The sequence below is a fragment of the Microtus pennsylvanicus genome, chromosome 8, assembly GCF_037038515.1.
Source record: "Microtus pennsylvanicus isolate mMicPen1 chromosome 8, mMicPen1.hap1, whole genome shotgun sequence".
Taxonomy (NCBI): Eukaryota; Metazoa; Chordata; class Mammalia; order Rodentia; family Cricetidae; genus Microtus; species Microtus pennsylvanicus.
Window position 1 is genome coordinate 8,335,683 of NC_134586.1, and position 22,104 is coordinate 8,357,786.

At 37.5% G+C, this 22,104-nt stretch overlaps 2 protein-coding genes across 3 annotated transcripts in view; one reads left to right on the forward strand and one right to left on the reverse strand.

Annotated features, from left to right (window-relative positions):
* The window catches only part of Slco1b3 (solute carrier organic anion transporter family member 1B3), a 1,042,880-nt gene that overhangs the window by 899,001 nt on the left and 121,775 nt on the right, over nt 1-22,104 (reverse strand). The gene's annotated exons all lie outside the window — the stretch shown is intronic.
* The window catches only part of LOC142855850 (solute carrier organic anion transporter family member 1A5-like), a 47,956-nt gene continuing 43,444 nt past the window's right edge, over nt 17,593-22,104 (forward strand). Inside the window, exons 1-3 of one of the 2 annotated variants that reach the window (XM_075982376.1) lie at nt 17,593-17,655; nt 20,497-20,701; nt 21,905-22,013. In XM_075982376.1, coding sequence (XP_075838491.1) covers nt 21,954-22,013 — 60 coding nt within the window. In that variant the 5' untranslated portion in view covers nt 17,593-17,655; nt 20,497-20,701; nt 21,905-21,953. The remainder of the gene's footprint in view (nt 17,656-20,496; nt 20,702-21,904; nt 22,014-22,104) is intronic. The other variant, XM_075982377.1, reaches the window with a different exon arrangement.

The following is a 22,104-nucleotide window of genomic DNA, read 5'->3' on the forward strand; positions in this document are numbered from 1 at the left end:
ATGGTTTTGAAAAGTTTCTTGCCTTTGAAAATGGTATGTCAGTTATGTTAGGTGTTAGCCAAAGTTGGTTGCATCAATGCTGCAAACGTGACCTTGGGTGATTGCCCAGGTAGCTAGTTGTCTCTGTGATTTGCTGCATGTTTTGGAAGTTGTTTGATTGCACTTCCTAATTACTCAGGTAACATTATTTCCCTTCTCAGATCTTTGATGGGGTTGAAGACTATATAAATGTAGTTACTTTCCATTCATGACTTGGCCAAGCTATTTATTATATAAGACTTAAGCTAGTTAGAATAGGATATTTGTACTTATTGTATATAATTTCATAGTAGGTTTAGAACTATATTACTTAAACAAAAGGGGGAGGTGTTGCAGGAGCTCCTTCCGGTCCTTCAACCAATAGCCACTGAGATATCAGCCCATTGAGGTGTGGTCTCTCTCCCTTTAAAAAGCGGCCACTTCCCTCTCCTCTCTCTTTTTGCTTCCTGCTCCGCTTCCAGCGACTAGACTCCCTTCATGATTGCTCAGAGGGCTTTTGTCTGGGATAGTGATCTGTAAGATTTTTCCCCTTTAAATGAATAACCATTCTATTAATCATAATTCCAAACTGGTGTGGGATTGTTTGTGATTTACGCCTTCATCTACTCTGGTGGTAGATCCATGGTGTCTCCCTGGCTCTGCGTTTTTCCTCCCAGAATTCAGTTCCATCTTTTTGCCTACAAAAGTTCTGCCCTATCAATAGGCCAGGGCACTTTCTTCATTCATTAATCAAAGAAAGAACCACATCAACAGAAGGACCTCCCACACCATTTCCCGACAAAATGGGTATGAAACAAGAATTATAGTCACAATATTTTATCTACTTTATCTTTTATTATAACTAAGGAAAACTATAAATTCTTACCTAAGTAAACAGTAAGTGCATTATAAACAACTTCCAAACTCTAGAATTGATAGAGACATCTCACTGCCTGGACAGTCACCCAAAGTTCTTCTATACCATTGGGCCATCCATCTTCATCCTACAGACCCATAGTATCTAGCAGATTTTTCCACAAGGCAGGAAATTTCAAAGAAAGTTTCACCTATATTAGAAGTTTGTCAGTCACTTTCTTCTGTGTCCTGAAGAATATCTGGCAGACTCTTTCACGAAGCAGGAATTCCAAAGTATCATCTTATCTTTAGGCAAATTCAACAGTCATTGCTCTGTGGGTCCTGCATGTCCAGTTTATGCAACAGTCCAGGCAAGTGCAGTTTCTTGCCCAAATTATTAACCAACTCTATGAGGAGCCTCTTCGATGCCCATCTTCCTCTTGAAGTAGATTGGTGCTACCAGGAGCTGATGTATCTCATTGTCATGAAACGTCCTAAATTCTTAGACATTTTAAGTGCCACATTCTGAAGGTCTCTGAAAGATTTCAAGAATCCCTATCCATCTGAAATACTCTGTATATCTAGAAAATCTAACTAACATGACTACAAACTTGGCTATTACATAGATGATTATCTGTTAATCTATATTTCTTAATTATACATTACTTTTTAAAATAAACTACATAATCACAATACCTTAATCAAGAGCAGAAATATACTCATAACAAAATTGGTCTTAAATTTGTATCAATAAACCAAGACCCATATCAATGCAAATTATTCATATCTATATCATATCCCCTTTAAATGTAAAGAAACATTTACAAACAATATTTGGGAATATGGGTGTAGATTTGTCAATACTGCTTCCTGCTGTTTTGGTTTGCTGTTAATCAGGTCTTTCACAGTGTATCCTGTATGCTAGGTTCAACTCAGTCAACAGTTGGGTGAAGTCATTGTTTTAGGATGTTTCCAGATACCTTTCAGGAGTTCTTCTTCCATGAAACCATGTTGGTCTATAAGCAATCCATAGGTTCTCATCTTCTGTGAAAACAAAACAAGAATCTCTTTTCCAAAGAACCGTATCCTTAGACCTTTACAATATCCATGCTGGTTTAGTTTAGTAGCCCATACAATGAAATATCTCTTTGTACTTAGCTCCTTAATAGTCAAAGCATTCTAAGAAAACACAGTAATATACATAATCCAGACACTCTGTGTATTTTCCATCTTTATGTGGCTTATTTTTTTTATTTCTTTTAGTCTATGACTATCTGTACTCTCTTTAAAGACTTTGCCCTTTTTATAAAGCATTAACTTTATTTTATGACTCTCTATACTCTTTTTATTCTCTCTTCCAAGCCTATGTACATTTATTTATCCAACTGTGACCCATTTAGATGTCTGAATCTGTTATATTGTGAATCTATAATTCTTTACTGTCCAGAAGCACTTCTTAAAATTCTAAGCACCTCTTAAAACCTTAAGCTGCTTCATTGCTAGGTCAAATATGGTAGTGCCTGCCTACCCTGCCAAGTCCAGCAATGGTGGAGCTTCTTGCACCTCTGAGCTTCTTGTGCTTCTGAGCTGTTCACACTGCCCAACTTTTAGGCACACAATGAGTCCACATTGCCAGCAAGCAAGCAGGAGCACTATGCTCATAAACTCCATTCAAATGCTCTGTAGCTGGATCGCCTGCCTGAAAGAGTTAGAGGTTATGCTGGCAGTGTGACCCAGAAAGCTTGCATTTTAAAATGGCCACAGATTTTTTTGTGCTATGGCTGAATTATAAAAACCTCTCTCAAAGGAGCTGTGACATGCAGCCAGCAAACAGCAAGAATCTGTGTTAAACTCTATATTTTTGTATCTAGAATTAAGCTCTCTCTGGTTTTTAAATGGATTTAGTCCATCATATTGGCCCTAGTTGTTGCCATAAGAGGGCAGCTTGTTCTTCCTAGCCACCTAGAAGCAAAATAATCACACAGAAACTATATTAATTAAAACACTGCTTGTCCATTATCTCTAACTTTTTATTGGCTAACTCTTACACCTTAGTTTAACCCATTTCTATTAATCTGTGTATCACCACATGGCAGTGGCTTACCAGCTAAGTTTTAACAGCATGTTTTACTCTGGTAGTGGATCCATGATGTCTACCTGCCTCTGCCTTCTTTCTCCCAGAATTCAGTTCTGTCTTCCCTCTTACCTAAGTTCTGCCCTATTAACAGGCCAGGACAGTTTCTTTATTCATTAACCAACAAAAGCAACATATAGACAGAAGGACCTCCCACACCAATATTTCAATCAAGACTTGACTATAATCATAAATTAGCACTCCCAATCAGCAGGAAGTAGCCTAGAAAACTATGCCCACATTCCCCCACCCAAAATGGATTATGGATGTTTTTCTTTGTTTAGAGTGTTGGTTACAAGTTTTTATGGATAATGATCAGGAAAAAAGCTAAACAAAGGAGATTAGTTTTAGAGTTCTTGCTTTAAAAAAAAAAGGCAAGTGCTGTGCGACAATGGCCTTGTACCCTGTAAAGATTTGTCACTTGTATTAGTTTAATGAAACGCTGATTGACCAGTAGCCAGGCAGGAAGTACAGGTGGGATGGCCACACTAGGAGAATTTTAAGATGAAAAAAGTCTCAATTTACAGTTGTCATCCAGACCCAGAGGAAGCAAGATGAGAATGCTTCACTGAGAAGAGGTGACAAACATAGACAAAAATTGTGGGCTAAAGTAAGAGTTAATTAATAAAAAGCCGAAGTTATTAGGCCATCTAGTTTATAAAAATGTAGGTCCCTGTGTGTTTCTTTGGGAATGAATGGCTGTGGGACCATGCAGGACAAAAACCTTAGTCAACATTCATGAGTATTTTTTTTTTATCAAAACTTCTTTAATTCTTCTTTCCAGTGGGCATTAAGTGTTGATTTCACCATCCATATCTGAAATTTTCTTAATGGTCCAGGTAAAGATTTTTTCACACTGTATACATTTCAAAGCAAGATTGTCAGCTTGTAGTTTGAGCTGACACCTGTATTTGTGTTCTTCTTTCCAGCCAACAAAATTCTTCCTGCACATTTTGAGATCTTGGTTAATTTTTCTGCAAACACACCTAATCCATATTCTTAGACTAGAAAATCATTTGAATTTACTTATTCCTCATTCATTTCTATATTTAATCTTCATTGTATCTATGGTTACAGTTTTATTCTACTTGGGCAGTCTATGATGCCTTGATTACTTTGACTTCCATACGTCTCTTTGTTCCCTTCAGTAAAAGAATGATAGGTATATGGATGTTCTACTACATCTGATTAATGCAAAAATTTTCCAGTTTTCCCTTAGTGTTTTTTTAAAAATATTGTTTATTTTATATGTGTGGGTGTTTGGCCTGCTTGAATGTCTATGTGCCATGGGTGTATAGTGACCTTAGAGGCCAGAAGAGTGGGTTGGATGGTGCCTGGAACTGGAGTTAAAGGTCGTTATGAATTGTCACATTGGGAACTAAACATGTGTCCTCTGTAAGCACAGGTAAGCTCTCAAGCACTAACTCATCTTTGTAGCCCCCACCTTTCCTTTCTTTGACATTGCCACCACAAGAACATAGCCCACTGTAATGACTAGGCATATGCACCATTAAAGAAATGTGTATACATAACATCTCTTATTAAAAGGTGAAAGAGGTAAACAGTAAACTATCCATGTGTGTTTCTAGAAAGTATGTTTAGTATCTATGGGCATATAAGAATCTCCATTTTTTTCTACTAAAAGAAAGGGCAGTGTTTTATTGAACTCAATCTATCTAAAGTTCTGGACAAATGCAAATAGGAAAACATGACCCCCCCAAAAAAAACCAGTTAAAATAACATCAAGCAGTAAGTTAAAATATATTTTTCCTTTGTGATAGTGAAATGAACACAGAAGCAAGCAGTCAGAGAGCAAAGTTCTCAGAGGGAATAAATAGAATCAAATGCCAAGGCAATGACAAATACTGATAAGTCCTGTCCTTGGCAAATAATTGTTTAAAAATGTGGCAAAAAAGTCAGGCACAAGTTCAGGTTTGCTACAATGAACTCAGAGAGGTCACATACTTCTTTGTAGGTATGACAATAATAATCCAGCCCTGTTTTATATTTCCATAAAATGTATTAATGATAAGGCATATATTGAAGTAAGCCAAGTTTTAAAAAGTTACATATATTTGATAATAAATAGGAAATCATTTTTGTAGTGCAGAAAAGACTATTTTAGTGTAGATTGGTATGAGTCATGAAGGAAGATAAATAAGAAAAACAAGCTAACAGCCATTTCCATTAGGACCAAAGAATATAATCATTTTAAGGGGCATTGTCTAAGAACTTGACTTTTCCTCAGCATTTTACTCTTTTCTGTAGAATTGACATCTTAATTTTGTTTTAAACTGTTTATAAGTAATTGAATGTGTACATTTTAGTGTGTTATACCTTTCTTTTAAAAATTTATTCTATTTATTGTATTTGATGGCACTGATATGTATAATGTGTGGTATGCAGTGTGTGTTACATGGTGTGTAATGCATGGGGCAAATGAGCATGTGTGTGTGTGTGTGTGTGTGTGTGTGCGAGCGCGTGCATGTTTGCTGGGGGGCAACTATTTGGAGTGAATTCTCTCCTGTCTCCTTTATGCGAGTTCTGGGTTTCAAACTCAGATCATAATTCCATATTTTGTCATTCTTAGGTTATTTTTGCTTTTTTAAAGTGATAAGATAATTCACTCTTACATATTATTTAAAATCTGAGCTAAAGTGTCAAATGATATAAACATTCAAACACATATTGTCTATGAGAATCCTGTTTGTCAGGAGGTAAATGTTCTATACTTTGAGAGGACTGTGAACTGCAGAGGAGTGTATACATTGTACCCTATACATAAAATGTTATGTTTTATTATCTGAATAATATATTGCCTGAGTAAACTGGAAGTACAATACATGTCACTTCTGAAACCATAAAAATGACAGAAGCATCGGGTTGCATAGGGAGTCACCCAAGTTTCCTTTGCAATATTGGGACACTCATCTTTGGTATACAGGCCTAGCAATTTGCCAGGCTTTTCTATGAAGCAGACATTTTGAAAATCTATCCTACCTTTTCTAGGAAAAGCTTCACTATCTTTTTACTTTGTGTCCTACTTATCCAGTTTGGATGGACTACTGTCATTAGCCTAGGCAAGGACAGTTTTTTGCACAAAAGGATAGTTTTGTCACCATTAAAGAAAACTCCATTTTAGTGGGAGGAGCTACTTGTTTGTCCTAGCCACCCAGAACTGAAATAATCACACAGAAATTGTATTAATTAAATCTCTGCTTGGCCCATTAGCTGTAACTTCTTTTTGGCTTACTCTTGCATACCTAATTTAACCCTTTTCTATTAATCTGTGTATTGCCACATGGCTGTGGCTTACCAGCTAAAGTTTTGGCATGTCTGACTCTGGCGGCAGCTCCATGGCATCCCTCTGACTCTGCCCTTCTTTCTCCTAGCATTTTGTTTATTTTTCCTGCCTGCCTAAGTTCTGTCTTGCTATAGGTCCAAAGCAGTTTCTTTATTCATTAATGGCAATCATAGTACACAGAGGGGACTACCACATCATCCATATAGAGTTTTTTTATGCCCATCATTCTTTTATGAAGTATATTGGTGTCTCCAGGAGAAGACACTTCTAACTGTCCTGAAAATCCTTAGGTTCTTAAACATTTTAAATACCATATCTGTAGGTCTCTGAAGCATTAGAAGATCATATATCTATCAAAATATAGCTGTTTAACCTAGAAAACATACCTAATATTACAAGTGTGATTATTACAGATGACTTATTACTAACTTGAATTTCTTAATTATACAATACATTTTTAAAATGAATGAGTTATATAAGCACAATACCCCCAAACAAATGTAGAAACATGCATACAGTATAACAAAATAACTTTAAATTTGTATCAATATACACAATACATACCAATGTAAAATATTTGATGTTAATACTTGTCTTTTTATCCCATATTATGTATCCCTGCTAAATGATGACAAACATCTATAACCCACTGAATGAGAACAAAAGCCACTCACCCCACCTCTTATGAATGTTGGCCTTGTGTTCTCTAGACTACTTCCTGTTGTGTGTGGGTTACAGCATCTCCAGGGGTCTCTAAAACAATAGTCAAGTCCTGGGAATACTAGTTGTAATATTTGTTGTCCAGTCTCAGAACTGTTCCCATGTAGAAGTATCAGTATATATGTCATTTGTCTTGTAGTTTTTCCTGATTTATTTTTTTGTTGTCTGTAGTCAAGATTTTCAGACAATCTCCCTCATTCAAGCCTGATCTCTATTAACCTTGAAGGAATTCACAGCCTTTGGTGTTCTGTGGAAACAAAAGTATAACATCTCTCCCAACAAAATACATTTCCTGATTTTCATTTTAAAGTTAAGACATTCCTAAGGTATCTAGGCTGATTTAATTCAGCAGTTCCTTTTACAATCCTGTATTTCTCAGTAGCTTGCATTTACTCATTAGCACTCAAAAATTGAAAGTCTACACTACACTATACAGGATCCAGACTCCTGTCTTTATGCAGCTTTTCTCCTTTATACTACTTTTTTTCATTTTTCTTTTTCTTTTTCTTCTTTTTTTAGTTTTTTCAAGACAAGGTTTCTCTGTAGCTTTGGTGCCTGTCCTGAAACTAGCACTTGTAGACCAGGCTGGCCTCAAACTCAGAGATCTGTCTGCCTCCTGCCTCTGCCTCCTGAGTGCTGGGATTAAAGATGTACACCACCACCACCTGGCTACTTTGCTTTGTTTTTAAAGACTTTATTTTTTTAGTTATTTTTATTATGTATTTATTTATTTATTAAAAATTTCCACCTCCTCCCATCCTCCCCTTTCCCTCCCACTCCCCTCACTTTCCCTCCCCCTTTTAACTACTGTTTCCTATGATTGTCTATACCCATTTTCTTTTCTTTCTTAATAATACCTTACATTCTTAAACACACTATAACATCTTTAGAAGGTTTTTTTTTTATCTGCACAGGCCTTTACTGCATGTCTTATCCTCTTCTGACTGTGTGAACCCAACCTTAGCTGTGCAGCTTTGTGCTGGTGGCTTACTCTACCTTGCTAGTGAGTTGCATTCAACTGGGAGGTGCTTCTAAGTAGGAGTTGCATGCAACTACCCCAGTTCTGGAAAGTTGATGCTCATCTATGGCAGCTACTGTTACTTAGCTGACTGTTTCTGCTTACTGTGGCAGTTGCAGTAGGACAGAACCTCTTAAGGAAGAAACACATATTGTTTTCTTTCTTTTTTCAGCTTTTTCAGGACCTACGTGGAAATCTGTACTCCATATTCAGTGTCAAATGTAGGAGGCTTTCTAGAACTGCTAGCCCTCAAATAATGACATGGAGACTTATTATTAATTATAAATTCTTAGCCTTACTGTATGAATTTCCAACCATCTCTTATATCTTATATTACCCTGTTTTTCATCTACATTTTGCTTTGGGACATTTTACTGTTCTTTCATTCTATATATTCTACTTCCTTCTTTCCTCCATGTTTGACTGACTGGTTGACCCAGAGTACATCTGCCTCTTTTTCCCAATTCTGTCCTTTATTGTGTAGATTACTCCTCCTACTTATTCTCTCTGCCTGCCAACCATGCCTATCTCTCTGTTGCCTAGTTATTGGTAGTTTGGCTTTTTATTAGGCAAATCGGGTGCTTTAGGCAGGCAAAAGAGCACATGTTTACATAGTTAAATAAATGCAACACGCCTTTACATGGTTAATGTAATATTCCACAACATTCTGTCACATAGTTTGTCTCAGAAATGGAAAATGTAATTAATGCAGTGATCAAGGGGGTAGACTGTAACCCATTTCGTAGAATAAAAATTTGTAAGTTCATTATGATTTGAATTACTAAATATTGAGGAATAACGGAAACTCTATCCTAACACAGAAAAGCAGCTGCGGCACTTAACACAAATAATGGAGTTTTAAATTGTTACTGGATGTTAAAACTAGTGAATTATGTATAGACAAGAGACTGTGTGATCTATAGATGTCCACACAAATGTCCTATGATTAAAATGGAGAAATACCATAATACTAAGAGAACTGGAAGATACACATGGACCACATAACCAAAGTCCACTTTACCAATAGTGGCACAAAGGCACATTGGGAAGGCATTATTTCCATAACATTTCCACTCTATGTAATGAAAACCTTAACATGATGGGACTTTAACAGGTTGGTATTGAGAGGTATTTTGAATAGTTGCCATTCTTAGAAAAATTTAAATAAAAATTTTATGAATATATGTATATGTGTCTGCAACTTGAGTGCTGGTGCCAAAGGAGGCTAGAAGCAGGTGTTAGATCCTCTGGAAATGGAGTTACAGGTGGCTCTGAACCACCTGATGTGTGTTCTTGGAAGAGCAGCAAGTGCACTTATCAAATAAACCATCTCTCAGCCCCATCATGTTCTCTGAAAATGGTCAAAAATCCCCCACTTCACAAAAAATAAAACCAAGAAACTGGTCCTTATACAAAGAAACTAAAGATAATAATCTACACAATGTCTTAGAATAATAATTTTAAAAAAAACTATAAAGGAGCCTTTTTGATGGCTCAGTGGGTAAAAGTCAATTACTGCCAAGGTTGTAAACCTGAATCAGATCCCCAGATCACATGTGGTGGAAGGAGAGAACTAATTCCTGTGCAATTTCCTTTGACCTACACATATATGTTTTATAATACATTTTAAATACTCTCTCTCTCTCTCTCACACACACACAAACACACACACACACACACACACACACACACACACACACACACGTAGTGCATCACTCCCGTCTGTACTCTATGGGCCACCATACAGTTCGTGAACCAGGCAAGGGGCTGGACATTGAAAAACACAAAGACTCACAGACAGAGAGAGACACTGGTTATCCTTGAAACAGGAATGCCTCAAGAATGCCCCTTTATTGTGTCCAGGGGCATCTTATAAAGGGATAGCCATGCCCCAGACAAACCCACCAGCAATCACTCCCCTGCCATCAGGAACTCCTGAGGATCTTGCGCTCAGAGCAGGTGCAAGATGTCTCAGATCAGAGGAAAACAAGTTGTTTACAAGAAATTCAGAATCTGGGGGTTCAGCTCCTAACACACACACACGCATAGCAAATAAAATTGTAATTATTTTTCAGAAACCTATAAAGAAATTTTTAGGACAATGGGCATAATCGGAATATAAAAAGCAAATCATGCATTTGGTATTAAATCATTGTTAAATCTCAGAGTTTAATGATCAATGTGTTGGTTATATAAAAAATAAAAAAGCCAAACAACACTGGTGACAAAAAAAATCAATTTTTAAAAACTCTTCATGAAAGTTCCGTGTTCACAAAGTTATTTGTGGAAGATTGTCTTATGCAAACAGGCAGAGAGACAAGCAAGCAGCTAGATACTGAATATATGCATCTGCTAAAAGCAACAGGAATTTTAGCTTTCAATGTGTGTGTGTGTGGATGCTCTAGCAGGCCTCTGTGTGCAAGGACTACTACAATATTGGTGCTTACATGGTTACTATTATTGTAATCGGACCAATATTGTCAATTCCTTTTGACCTATAAGCCCTTCTTAAATCTTGCCATTCCAAAAGAGTTAGATGTACTGAGTCCACTTGTTAATTTTTTTCTTTCAACTTCATGCCCCTGAGGTCATTCAAGGTAGGGGCTTGTGGCTTGTTGTTTTGGAGTAGCTTCCAAAAAAATAGAGAATTTGTATTTTGGACTTGGAATATGTGGTAATGATGCATTGAGATGATGGAATATATTGTAATTAAACATGAGGAAAGACTTCACAAGTGCAAAATTAACAATAATACTCATATATACATCATGCTTTCATGATATAATAAGTAATATGAACTCAGATGCATTAGAGTCTATTTATTATGTTAACTGCAGAGAAAATCACCTCCAGGGACCCCTGAGTAGAAATCTCCAACAAATTAGTAATGTATTAAAGAATTTCAAAATGGTGTCAATTGCAAAACGGAGAGGGACAAAGATATTTGTTCACTGTGTGAACCACAAGGGAAAACTGGAGGCTGGCTATCCCTTTGATAATGGTGTTCTAGCAACAGAGACATGTTTCCAGAGGAAAAGTGGCTCTGATGATCTGTTTTACAATACAACACATGAAACTATGCTACAAGAAGCTCTAAAATGGAAAGTTGGGACAATTGCTTAGAGAGCAGTATGTTGCCATGAAAGCATAAGGATCTGAATTCACATCCTCAGAACCCAAGTATAGCGGGATGAGTTTGAAATCCTAGCATTCCCAGAGACAGGTGGGAGGCACAGCTAGAAGAAACCTGGGAATGCCACAAACTAGTTAGCCTCAGAATGAAGCAGTGAAAGGAAAGATCCCTGTCTCAATCAAGTGACATGTAAGGAACAATACCTGACATTATCCTCTGACCTTCACATGTGTACGTGTATAAATGGGTGTATGCATTTGCATGCATGTATATTTGTGTGCTAACACACATATGATGCTCCCATGCACACACATGCACATACATTCATGCATGCACACATAGCAAGCATGCACACCAACCACACATGCATGTACAAACACATAAACATATGCTCATGTACACATACACATGTGCACATACATGCACACATATACATACACACAACCAAAGATAATGAAAAGGCATTAGTATAAAAGCCACATGAATATTCTAGATGAAATAACAGCCAGTACTTGGTATTTTGGCATCCCTTGCTAGAATTCCAGTGGTTTTATTGCTACTTGATGAGGATACTAGGGTCTGATGTACATTCCTCTAGCCAAACAGCAAGTGCTACTAAGTATTACCTCTAGCTCCTCTACAATTTTTCACTAGAAAAAAACTCCAATAATACTTACAGAAACAGTATAGAAATTAACAAGGGCGAATTAAAGCAAATTCTTTTGTAAATCCATTCAGAAGATTCAGGTTCAGATTTTACACAGAGACAGATATTTGAGAAGGGGCAAATTGACTTTACCAATTATGACATATATGACCTATGACCTTAGACAGGTGTTTGACTCCTCTGTACTTTTAAAGTTGGGCTAACAGTACTCATGTCACAGGGATTTATGAGAATTGAATAATATACTGATGTGGCAAGTTTTCCTGAGTGATGTTTAAAATATGTGAAGAGTATTAGAAGTGAATGTTTATTATTTATTATCTGTAATTTCCCATGATATCCAGGTTATCAGGATAATCTATTATCTAAATGAGATTAGATATGCATCTTCCAATGTAGAATCAGTTCTTCAGGAACTTTTAAACTTTACTTACGTGTTGTCACTCAACAGAAAAACATTGTAGGAGTAGCCTCAGCCAATCACCTTGCTTGTAGGGCGGGGTCCCCTGAGGATTTTTTTTTAATTTATTTATTTATTAAGGATTTCTGCCTCCTCCCCGCCACCGCCTCCCATTTCCCTCCCCCTCCCCTGATCAAGTCACCCTCCCTCATCTGCTCGAAGAGCAATCAGGGTTCCCTGACCTGTGGTAAGCCCAAGGACCGCCCACCTCTATCCAGGTCTCCTAAGGTGAGCATCCAAAATGCGTAGGCTCCCCCAAAGCCAGTACGTGCAGTAGGATCAAAAACCCACTGCGATTGTTCTTGAGTTCCCATTCTTCCTCATTGTCCGCTATGTTCAGCTAGTCCAAATTTATCCCATGCTTTTTTAGACCCAGGCCAGCTGGCCTTGGTGAATTCCCGATAGAACATCCCCATTGTCTCAGTGTGTGGGTGCACTCCTCACGGTCCTGAGTTCCTTGCTCGTGCTTCGTCTCCTTCTGTTCCTGATTTGGACCTTGAGATTTCTGTCCGGTGCTCCAAAGTGGGTCTCTGTCTCTGTCTCTGTCTCCTTTCATCGCCTGATGAAGGTTTATATTCAAGAGGATGCCTATGTGTTTGTCTTTGGATTCACCTTCTTATTTAGCTTCTCTAGGAACATGAATTATAAGCTCAATGTCCTTTATTTATGGCTAGAAACCAAATATGAGTGAGTACATCCCATGTTCCTCTTTTGGGGTCTGGCTTACCTCACTCAGGATAGTGTTTTCTATTTCCATCCATTTGTATGCAAAATTCAAGAAGCCCAAGAGAGGCCCTATCATACAACAAAAGTATATGCTCAACTATGTTCATAGCAGCATTGTGTGTGATAGCCAGAACCTGGAAACAACCTAGATGCCCTTCAACGGAAAAATGGATGAAGAAAGTATGGAATATATACATATTAGAGTATTACTCAGCAGTAAAAAACAAGGATTTTTTTTTTTTACTAATAAATATTGCTGGTGTGCTCCCCCCCCCCCTTCCCTTCTGCTTTCCTGTTCTCCGCCGGAACCTCGGGTTCTGTAAGTCTTTTCCTAATTAAAGCTGAATATTTTATTATAATTTCTGTCTGCCTTCATTTACACCACTACATTTTGGAGCCTATTGTGAGGCTTTTTGGATACCTGCCTGTAGTAATAAGAGCGGCGGTGGGGCTGCGTCCCCAACACCCCATCCGCCTGCTCGGCTAACTTATGCCCCGAAATAATTACACGGACACTGTATTCTTTTAATCACTGCTTGGCCCTTTAGCTCTAGCCCTTACTGGCTAATTCTGATATCCCGATCAACCCATCTCTAATAATCTGTGAGCACCGGTCTTACAGGGAAGATTCTAGCCTAAGTCCATCCTGGGTTGGAGCTGGAGCATGGCGTCTCTCTGAGGCGTCTGCTCTCGAGAGGAGAGCTGTGGAATTTGAGCTCACTTCCTTTTCCTCCCGGAATTTTGTTCTGTTTACTCCACCTACCTATGTCCTAACTAATAAAATGGGCCAAGGCAGTTCCTTTATTAGCCAATGACCTTCCTCCATCACCTGCCCCAATCAGAGCCTCCCAGTTGGCGACCTCTGGGAGCCAGTGCCACCCTTCTCACCAGAGGCCTCTCCCTCCACGCAGATTGTACCCTCTCAGCACAGCTCCTTGCCAGTCTGCTCTGCCTGACTACAGCACCAAAATGTAGTGGCATAAATGAAGGCAGACAGAAATTATAATAAGACATTCAGCTTTAATTAAGAAAAGACTTACAGAACCCGAGGTTCCCATGGAGAACAGGAAAGCAGAAGGGAAGGGGGGAGCACACCAGCAATATTTATTAATAAAAAATATCCTTAAAGGACCTCGCCCTACAATCAAGGTGATTGGCTGAGGCTACCCCTACAAAACATATCACACATAGAGTACAAAATATCACTTTGAGCACTAAATAAGCTGGTTTTTCATAATGTGGTATTTTTTTTATAAAGCTCTCTAGGGCAGAAAAGGATTACAGATACAAAATATGACATTTTCAGAAATAAAAGAACTGTAAACAAGATAAAATGTGTTTAAGAAATGTATGTATGCTTGGGACAGAGAAGAAAAAGAGTATAGAGAGTTATAAAAGGAAGTAAAGGTTTATAAAAAATAAAACAATGTCTTTAGCCCGGCGTTGGTGGCGAACGCCTTTAATCCCAGCACTCGGGAGTCAGAGGCAGGTGGATCTCTGTGAGTTTGAGGCCAACCTGGTCTACAAGAGCTAGACAGGAACCAAAAAAGCTATGGAGAAACCCTGTCTCGAAAATCCAAAAAATAAAATAAAATAATAAAACACTGTCTTTAAAGAGACAGTACAGACAGTCATAGATTTAAAGAGTTAAAATATTAAAATAAATATTAAAAAGTAATAGAGCAAAAATAAGTCACATAAAGATGGAAAATTCACAGAGTCTGGATTATGTATATTATTGTATTTTCTTTGTTTTTTTTACTGTGAAGGAGCTAAGTAACCAATATATATACTTTAAACTTATCTTGTCTTCAAAATTGGGGTCTAAGGATATATTGCTTTGGAAAAGAGACTGTTTGTTTTCACAGCAGATGAGAACCTGTGAAATTATTCCAGATGAATGTGATTTATTGGACCAAGACACCCTGAAAAGTCACTATGAACATACCCCAATATTACTTGGCCCAACCAAAAGCAGGAAGCAGTTTGGAGAAAACTATGCCCAAATCCCTAAATGATTGTTTACAAATTTTTCACTTAAAGGGGAATATGCTATAGAGATTTGCATTGGTATGAATTTTGGTTTATTGATACAAATTTAAGGTCAATTTGTTATAATATATATATATATATATATATATATATATATATATCTTCTCTTTATTGATTGTGTTTGTGTAGCTTATTTCAAAATGTAATGTATAATTGGGAAATATAGGTTAATAGATAATCATCTATAATAGTCAAGCTTGTAGTCATGTTAGTTAGATTTTCTAGATGTACAGAGATGTATTTCAGATAGATAGGTATTCTTTAAACCTTTCAGAGACAATAAAGCGTGGTATTTAAACTGTTTTAAAAATTTAGGCCTTATCATGACAATAAGATACATCTGCTCCTGGCAGCACCATTTATTTCAAGAGGAAGATGGATATTGAAGAGGCTCCTTATAAAGTTTGCTAACCATTTGGGCAAGAAAATGCTCTTGCCTGGACTGCTTAACTGGACATACAGGACCCACAGAAAAATGACTGCTGAATTTATCTAATAGTGAGATGGCCCTTCAGGGTTTCTGCTTCCTAAAAACGTCTGCCCAACATTCTGCAGGGAACAGAAGAAAGTGACTACCAATATAGGTGAAATTGTCTTTGAAATTTCCTGCTTCAAGGAAACATCTGCTAGATACTATGGGCCTGTAGGCTGAAGATGAATGCCCCAATGGTACAGAATAACTTTGGGTGACTGTCCAGGCAGCAAGATGTCTCTATCAATTCTAGAGTTTTGGAAGTTGCTTACAAAGCACTTTTTGTTTACTTAGGTAATATTATGTCCTTCTGGAATCATTGATGGAGTTGAAGAATAGATATAGTTTTCCTTAGTCATGAAAAAAATAAAATAGATATAAATATTCTAACTATAATTCTTGTTTGATAACTCTTTTGTTATATGTAATTTTACTATGTTAAAGTTATAACCTTCCTTTTTATTTCAACAGAAAAGGAGAAGTGAGATGGGATTCCCCTTTGTGTGCCATGAATACAATTGGTTAATAAAGAAACTGTCTTGGCCTGTGATAGGGCAAAAGATTAGAACTAGACAGGGAAAACTAAACTGAATGCTGAAAGAAGGAAGGCAGAGTAGAGAGCTAGAACTTTACGTGGTAAACCACAGCCTCATGAAATGGGTTAAATTAAGTTATGAGTTAGCCAATAAGAAGCTAGAGCTAATGGGCCAAGCATTGATTTAATTAATACAGTTTCTATGTGGTTATTTTGGGGCTGATCAGCTGGAAATGAACAAACTTCCTCCTATTATAGAAACCTTGTCTCAAAATAAATAAATAAATAAATAAATAAATAAATAAATAAATAAATAAATAGAGTAAGAAAAAAGCCATGTAAAGATGAAAAATACACAGAGAGTCTGGATACTGTATGTTATTGTGCTGTCTCTGAATTGTTTGACTACTGAGGAAGAAGTAACAGCTGCTAAAAGACATTTGATTATAAATATTGCTGTATTAACCCAGCCTATATATTTTCAAAATACCTTGACTTCAAAATTTTAGTTAAAAGGTATACTAGTTTGGAGATGAGGTTTTGCTTTTGTTTCCACAGAAAACGAGAGGCTGAGGATTCATTCTAGGTTTAAAAAAAAGGGTTTGATCAAGAAAAACCCCTTGAAAAAATGTCTAGTGGGAGTGGATGACCCAGATGATGCAATGTTTCAGAGCACCTCTGTTGCAGTTTCCTCTGAGTTCTTCATAGTACAGGCTCAAGACTATTAGCTAAGATGATCCAGCCTCACAGAATATTCCAGTCAGTACTTGACCATAATCCTAATTTTTTGGGGACCCCCATAAGATTATCAGTGCCACCAATCAGAAGGAAGTAGCCTAGAAAATTATGCCCACATTCCTCAAAGATGGATTATGGATGTTTTTGTTTAGGTTGTTAGTTATAAGTTGTTCTGGATAATCATCAGAAAAATAGCTAGGCAAAGGAGATTAGATACAGGTTCTTTTTTAGAAAATAAAAAAAGAGAAAATGCTGTGGGGATAATGCTTTTGTACACTGTAAAGATTTGTCACTAATATTGGTTAATAAAATGCTGATTGGCCAACAGCCAGACAGGAAGTATAAATTAAGTAGGGCAACCAGATTAAGAGAATTCTGGGAAGAGGAAACGCAGATATGCAGTCACCAGCCAGACATAGAGGAAGCAAGATAAGAATGCCTCACTGAGAAAAAGGTACCAAGCCATGTGGCTAAACATAAGCAAGAATTATGGGTTAATTTAAGTTGTAAGAGTTAGTTAATAATAAACTTGAGCTAATGTTCCAATTATCTTATAATTGATATAGGCTTCTGTGTGTTCATTTAAGACTGAATGACTGAAGAATGAGATGGGACAGAAATTTCTATTTACAATCGATTTTCCATGTTTTTTCTTGGCTTGGTATTGGTTGAACACAGTTCAACTGGACAGCACCCAATAGGCTGTCCCTAGGAATTAGAGGCAAATTGAGAATCCTGGGGAAAGGTACTTTTCATTAGACTTTGTTTCCTGTAACTCTTTTTCCAGCACCAGGGAGAGGATCGTCTCCTAAGACTTCTTCATGTATGTATTATTTGCTTGGCTATGGTAAAGCAGAACCTTTGTTTCATTAATGCAACAGTAGAGAGTAAGGTGGCATGAAGAGCATGGATTTCCTGATAATTGCAAATTGGGTGGATACTGAGTATGATAGAATGTGTTTACTTACTTTGTACAGAGTTGTATTCACTGTGATTGAGATGTCATTAAGGACCATCAGCCAAAAGTTCCCCCAGAGCTATGTTGCTGCTCTGTGTGTATAGAGTGTCAGTACTGCAAGATAGTTACTGTTTTAGAGATCTGCTTTATAGTATGCTCACCCACCTACTTTGCAATTATGCACTGTGTTCTTAAAATGATTGAGAGAGCAAACATTCTGTCATACATTTGTACAAAAATACAAACAATGCAAAATGGTTCAAAGTTATGGACTCTTTTGCTCCACAATGAGACTGGCATGTTTCCATGCCTCATTTGGGTGTGAAAGGAGACATGACAGTGTTGTCAGCTTAATAAAAGTGTAACATCCTGTTTTCTTTAGCACTGATGGCTGATAATGGATTTATATTGATACTGTGATCCTGGGAACAGAAGTTATTGTTTAAACAATGTTGTACTAGCAAAGGGACACTGTTTATGTGGCTGCCACTTGTGCACATTTCTCATTTAGGTTCAAAGTGCTGAAGAGGAGATTGTGACATGATTCAGTATTGGGTCACACAATTTTTGTTGAATCAAAGAAACAGGTTGCTTTGTCGTTTTTCCTCTATGGACATGTTTAAAATGCATCTGAAAGGATATAGAAAATATTGGCCCTTTAGAGGAAGATGGGGATTAGTTTACTAACATTGAATCTGTTTTCAAGTGCTTGGCTTTGTATACTTTATTTACAGTTGAGACACTTGATCGTAAGACTTTTCTGACACAGTCACTGTGTTCTGAAAGGAATCGTCAAGGTGGTGATACAAACTATTCAGATGATTATTTAATGTGGACAAAAAGAGTCATCCAATGATCTGGATATTAGCTCCAGATTTTCTTGGTTAAATAATGAGAAGTAGATATTGAGAATGTTTATATTTTAAGTCACTAGGGAAAGTGAAGACAGCTTTTACATGGGAGAGGAGTAAATTCTCTTAATGATGGGTAAAGAGACCACCCCACACTCGGGAATGCTGAAGGAGACACCAAAGCAAGAAAAGGCTGATGCAAGATTGCAATAAGATGAGAGAAAAAGGTTCTCACTCAGGATAGTGTTTTCTATCCTGAGTGAGAACCTTCATCTGGTGATGGATGGAGATAGAGACAGAGACCCACACTGGAGCACTGGACTGAGCTCCCAAGGTCCCAATGAGGAGCAGAAGGAGGCAGAACAAGAGCAAAGAAGTCGGGACCACGAGGGGTGCACCCACCCACTGAGACAGCGGAGCTGATGTATTGGGAGCTCACCAAGGCCAGCTGGACTGTGACTGAAAAAGCATGGGAAAAAACTGGACTCTCTGAACAGGGCGAACAATGAGAGCTGATGAGACGCCAAGGACAATGGCAAGGGGTTTTGATCCTACGTAATGTGCTGGCTTTGTGGGAGCCTACCCAGTTTGGATGTTCACCTTCCTAGATATGGACGGAGGGGGGAGGACCTAGGACTTACCACAGGGCAGGGAACCCTGACAGCTCTTTGGACTGGAGAGGGAGGGGGAAAGGAGTGGGGGGAGGGGGAGGGAAATGGGAGGCTGGGAGGAGGTGGAAACTTGTTTTTCTTTCTCATTTTCTCAATAAAAAAATAAAAAAAAAGATGAGAGAAAAAGAGGCAGATGAAAAGAGTTCAAAAGTTGAAATTTTATCTAAATTGGTGTCAATTTAAAACATGAGCCTCCCCTCTTCTGGAAATTGCCCCCTTTCTCTATTCTCTCCACAACCATTATCAGGTCCACTCATGAAGTTAAATGGACTTGAAGTTTTATGTGGGATTCTTGAGTCTGTAATTTCATTCCTATATCTATTCAAAACTACCTAGAGAGTCATTAAAATTTTCATCCATATGCTATGAATTTTCTTCCTTATTTCCACAATAAGGAAGTTGTACCTCAGCCTACATGCCCCATTCTATCTCAGCATGCCTTTATTTCTTTTAAAGAAATTATATCTTTCCTAGAAGAAGCATAGGATCCTAGGGATTTGAAACAAGTAACTTTCTGTGGTAACTGTGGTGTCTCTAACAACTTCACTTCTCTACAGAACAGCAAGCTTTCTTGTTCTTTCTTCAGTCTTGATGTGCATGTATGTAGTTGGTGTTCAAATAGTATTCATTGCAATTGCAAGGCAGTAGAGAAAACTACAGTCGTACATAATTACTCAGTTGTGTCTGGGATTTGAAACTTTAGTAAATGGTTTAAATATTTTGTAAAGTTAAAACCATTCTAAATTACAAGTTGAATGAATGTTGCTTTGAGGATTTGCAGAAATTCTTGCTACAGATGCTGCTAAGGATTAATACTGCTATGTTGAAATAGATTTTCTTTAATAAATATAAAATTAAAATACCTATATGGTGAAAAAATATTCTACTTTCAAGACAGAAAATGATTTGATGAGGCTGATAGAGTTGAATAGAGCTCAAGTCACCTTTCTGCATTGCATATTAATACTTGCACCTGCATATCACCTACACAGGAACATACATGTTTGTCCATCCGTAGCATGTATTTCTTAAATAACCATCTATAGATGTCTTTTTAGGTGCCTGGTCTTTTCCTATTCCTACATCTTTTAAATCTGGAAGTACTCAACTTATTCCCAAATTGTAGATTTATTTGTTGTTTTTCTTTAGGTTGTTTTCTTGATTAAAATTCTATGTCTCCCCAGGTCTCTGTGAATCTATAGTGCTCCCAGGAAGTGTTTCTCTTCTTGAGACAGGAGGGAAATCTTAGAACACAGAGACCCCAAGAAGGAAGCCTGGAAAAACAGCTTTAGTTGGCTCAGTGAGACAGACATTTAGAACAAACACAGTAGATATCTTCATGTTCTTAAAGGCAGCAGCCTTCAAGTGACTTCAAAGGGCTTCATTCAGGTTTCATTTGCTTGAAAAGTTTTGTTTTAACTGCATTGTCATTAGCTTCACGTTAGAACCTAACAAACTCTGAGGCTAGCTTTAATATCACCAAAGACTAAGCATAGTTATTTTCACTTACTTTTTTAGTAGAAATCAAACTAACCAAATCTTCTCCTATGGCATTTTTTTTCAAGATCAGTCAGAATAAAAACTTCCTAGATAATTTTATATTTAAGGTACTGGTTAAGTTGTTCTTTTTCAAGTGATGCATGTACACATGCATCTCTCTCTCTCTCTCTCTCTATATATATATATATATATAGAGAGAGAGAGAGAGAGAAACTGTGCAGTGAATATGTACTTTTATGTATATACATAATTACATGTGTAGGGCCAGGTGTACACATACAGGTGAACATATTATGAAGATCACAAGTCAGTACTGAATGTCGTCCTCTAGAATGTTCCACCTTAGGTTTTATAATGGAGTCTCTTCACTGAATTTGTCAGTTGTTCATTTGGTTAGAGTGACAGGATGCCTTGCTGTAGTGATCCTGCTCTCTGGGTCCTCCCAGTGTTGGGGTTACAGACTGGTGCAGAGAAGTCCAGGTTTTCAATTGGTTGCTCAGAATTCAAATTGATGTCCGCAAGTTAGGAATCAAACACGTTACCCACTAAATCACCTCTACAGCTGTGCCCGACAGTTTATATCAACTTGACACAGGCTAGGGTCATTTGGGGGAGAGGGAACCTCAACTGAGAAAATGTCACAAGGTTATGGTCTATCCTTTGGTGTACTTTTTTATTGAATAGTAATATGAAAGGGCCCAGATTACTATGGGTGGGCCCTTTCCTGGCCAGGCAGTCCAGGGTTCTGTAAAAAAGCAGGTAGTGCAAGCCTGAGAGCAAAAGCAGGAAGCAGCATTCCTCCTTAGCCTCTGCATCTGCTCCTGTATCCAGGCTGCTGCCGTAAATTTCTGCCCTGACTTCCATCAGTGATAAACTGTGATATAAAATTGTGAGCTAAAGTAACACCCTTCCCCTCTAAGCTGATTTTGGTTTTCCCTTTCCTACTTTAAGTTGATTTTGGTTCTGGTATTTTATCACAGCAATAGAAATGATGATTAAGACCTCTAGTAAAGTTTATTTTCTTTTTTTATGTATGACTTGTTACAGTTCAGTCAATAGTTTCATTGATAACTGTTTGATATTTTTGGAAAGGCAGCAGTAAGACATTTAAAGAAAAACATCTGGAAACCATCAGAAGAACATGGAAGAACCTGGGAAGAGGGTTGCAACCCGTGGGGTGACATGCTTTTCGAAAATTAAGGTATGGATTGTTTAGATATATGTGCATGTACATGCTCATGGCAGTTTTTTAAAGCAAGTATTCAAAATCCTTGTAACATTGCTCAGCTTAT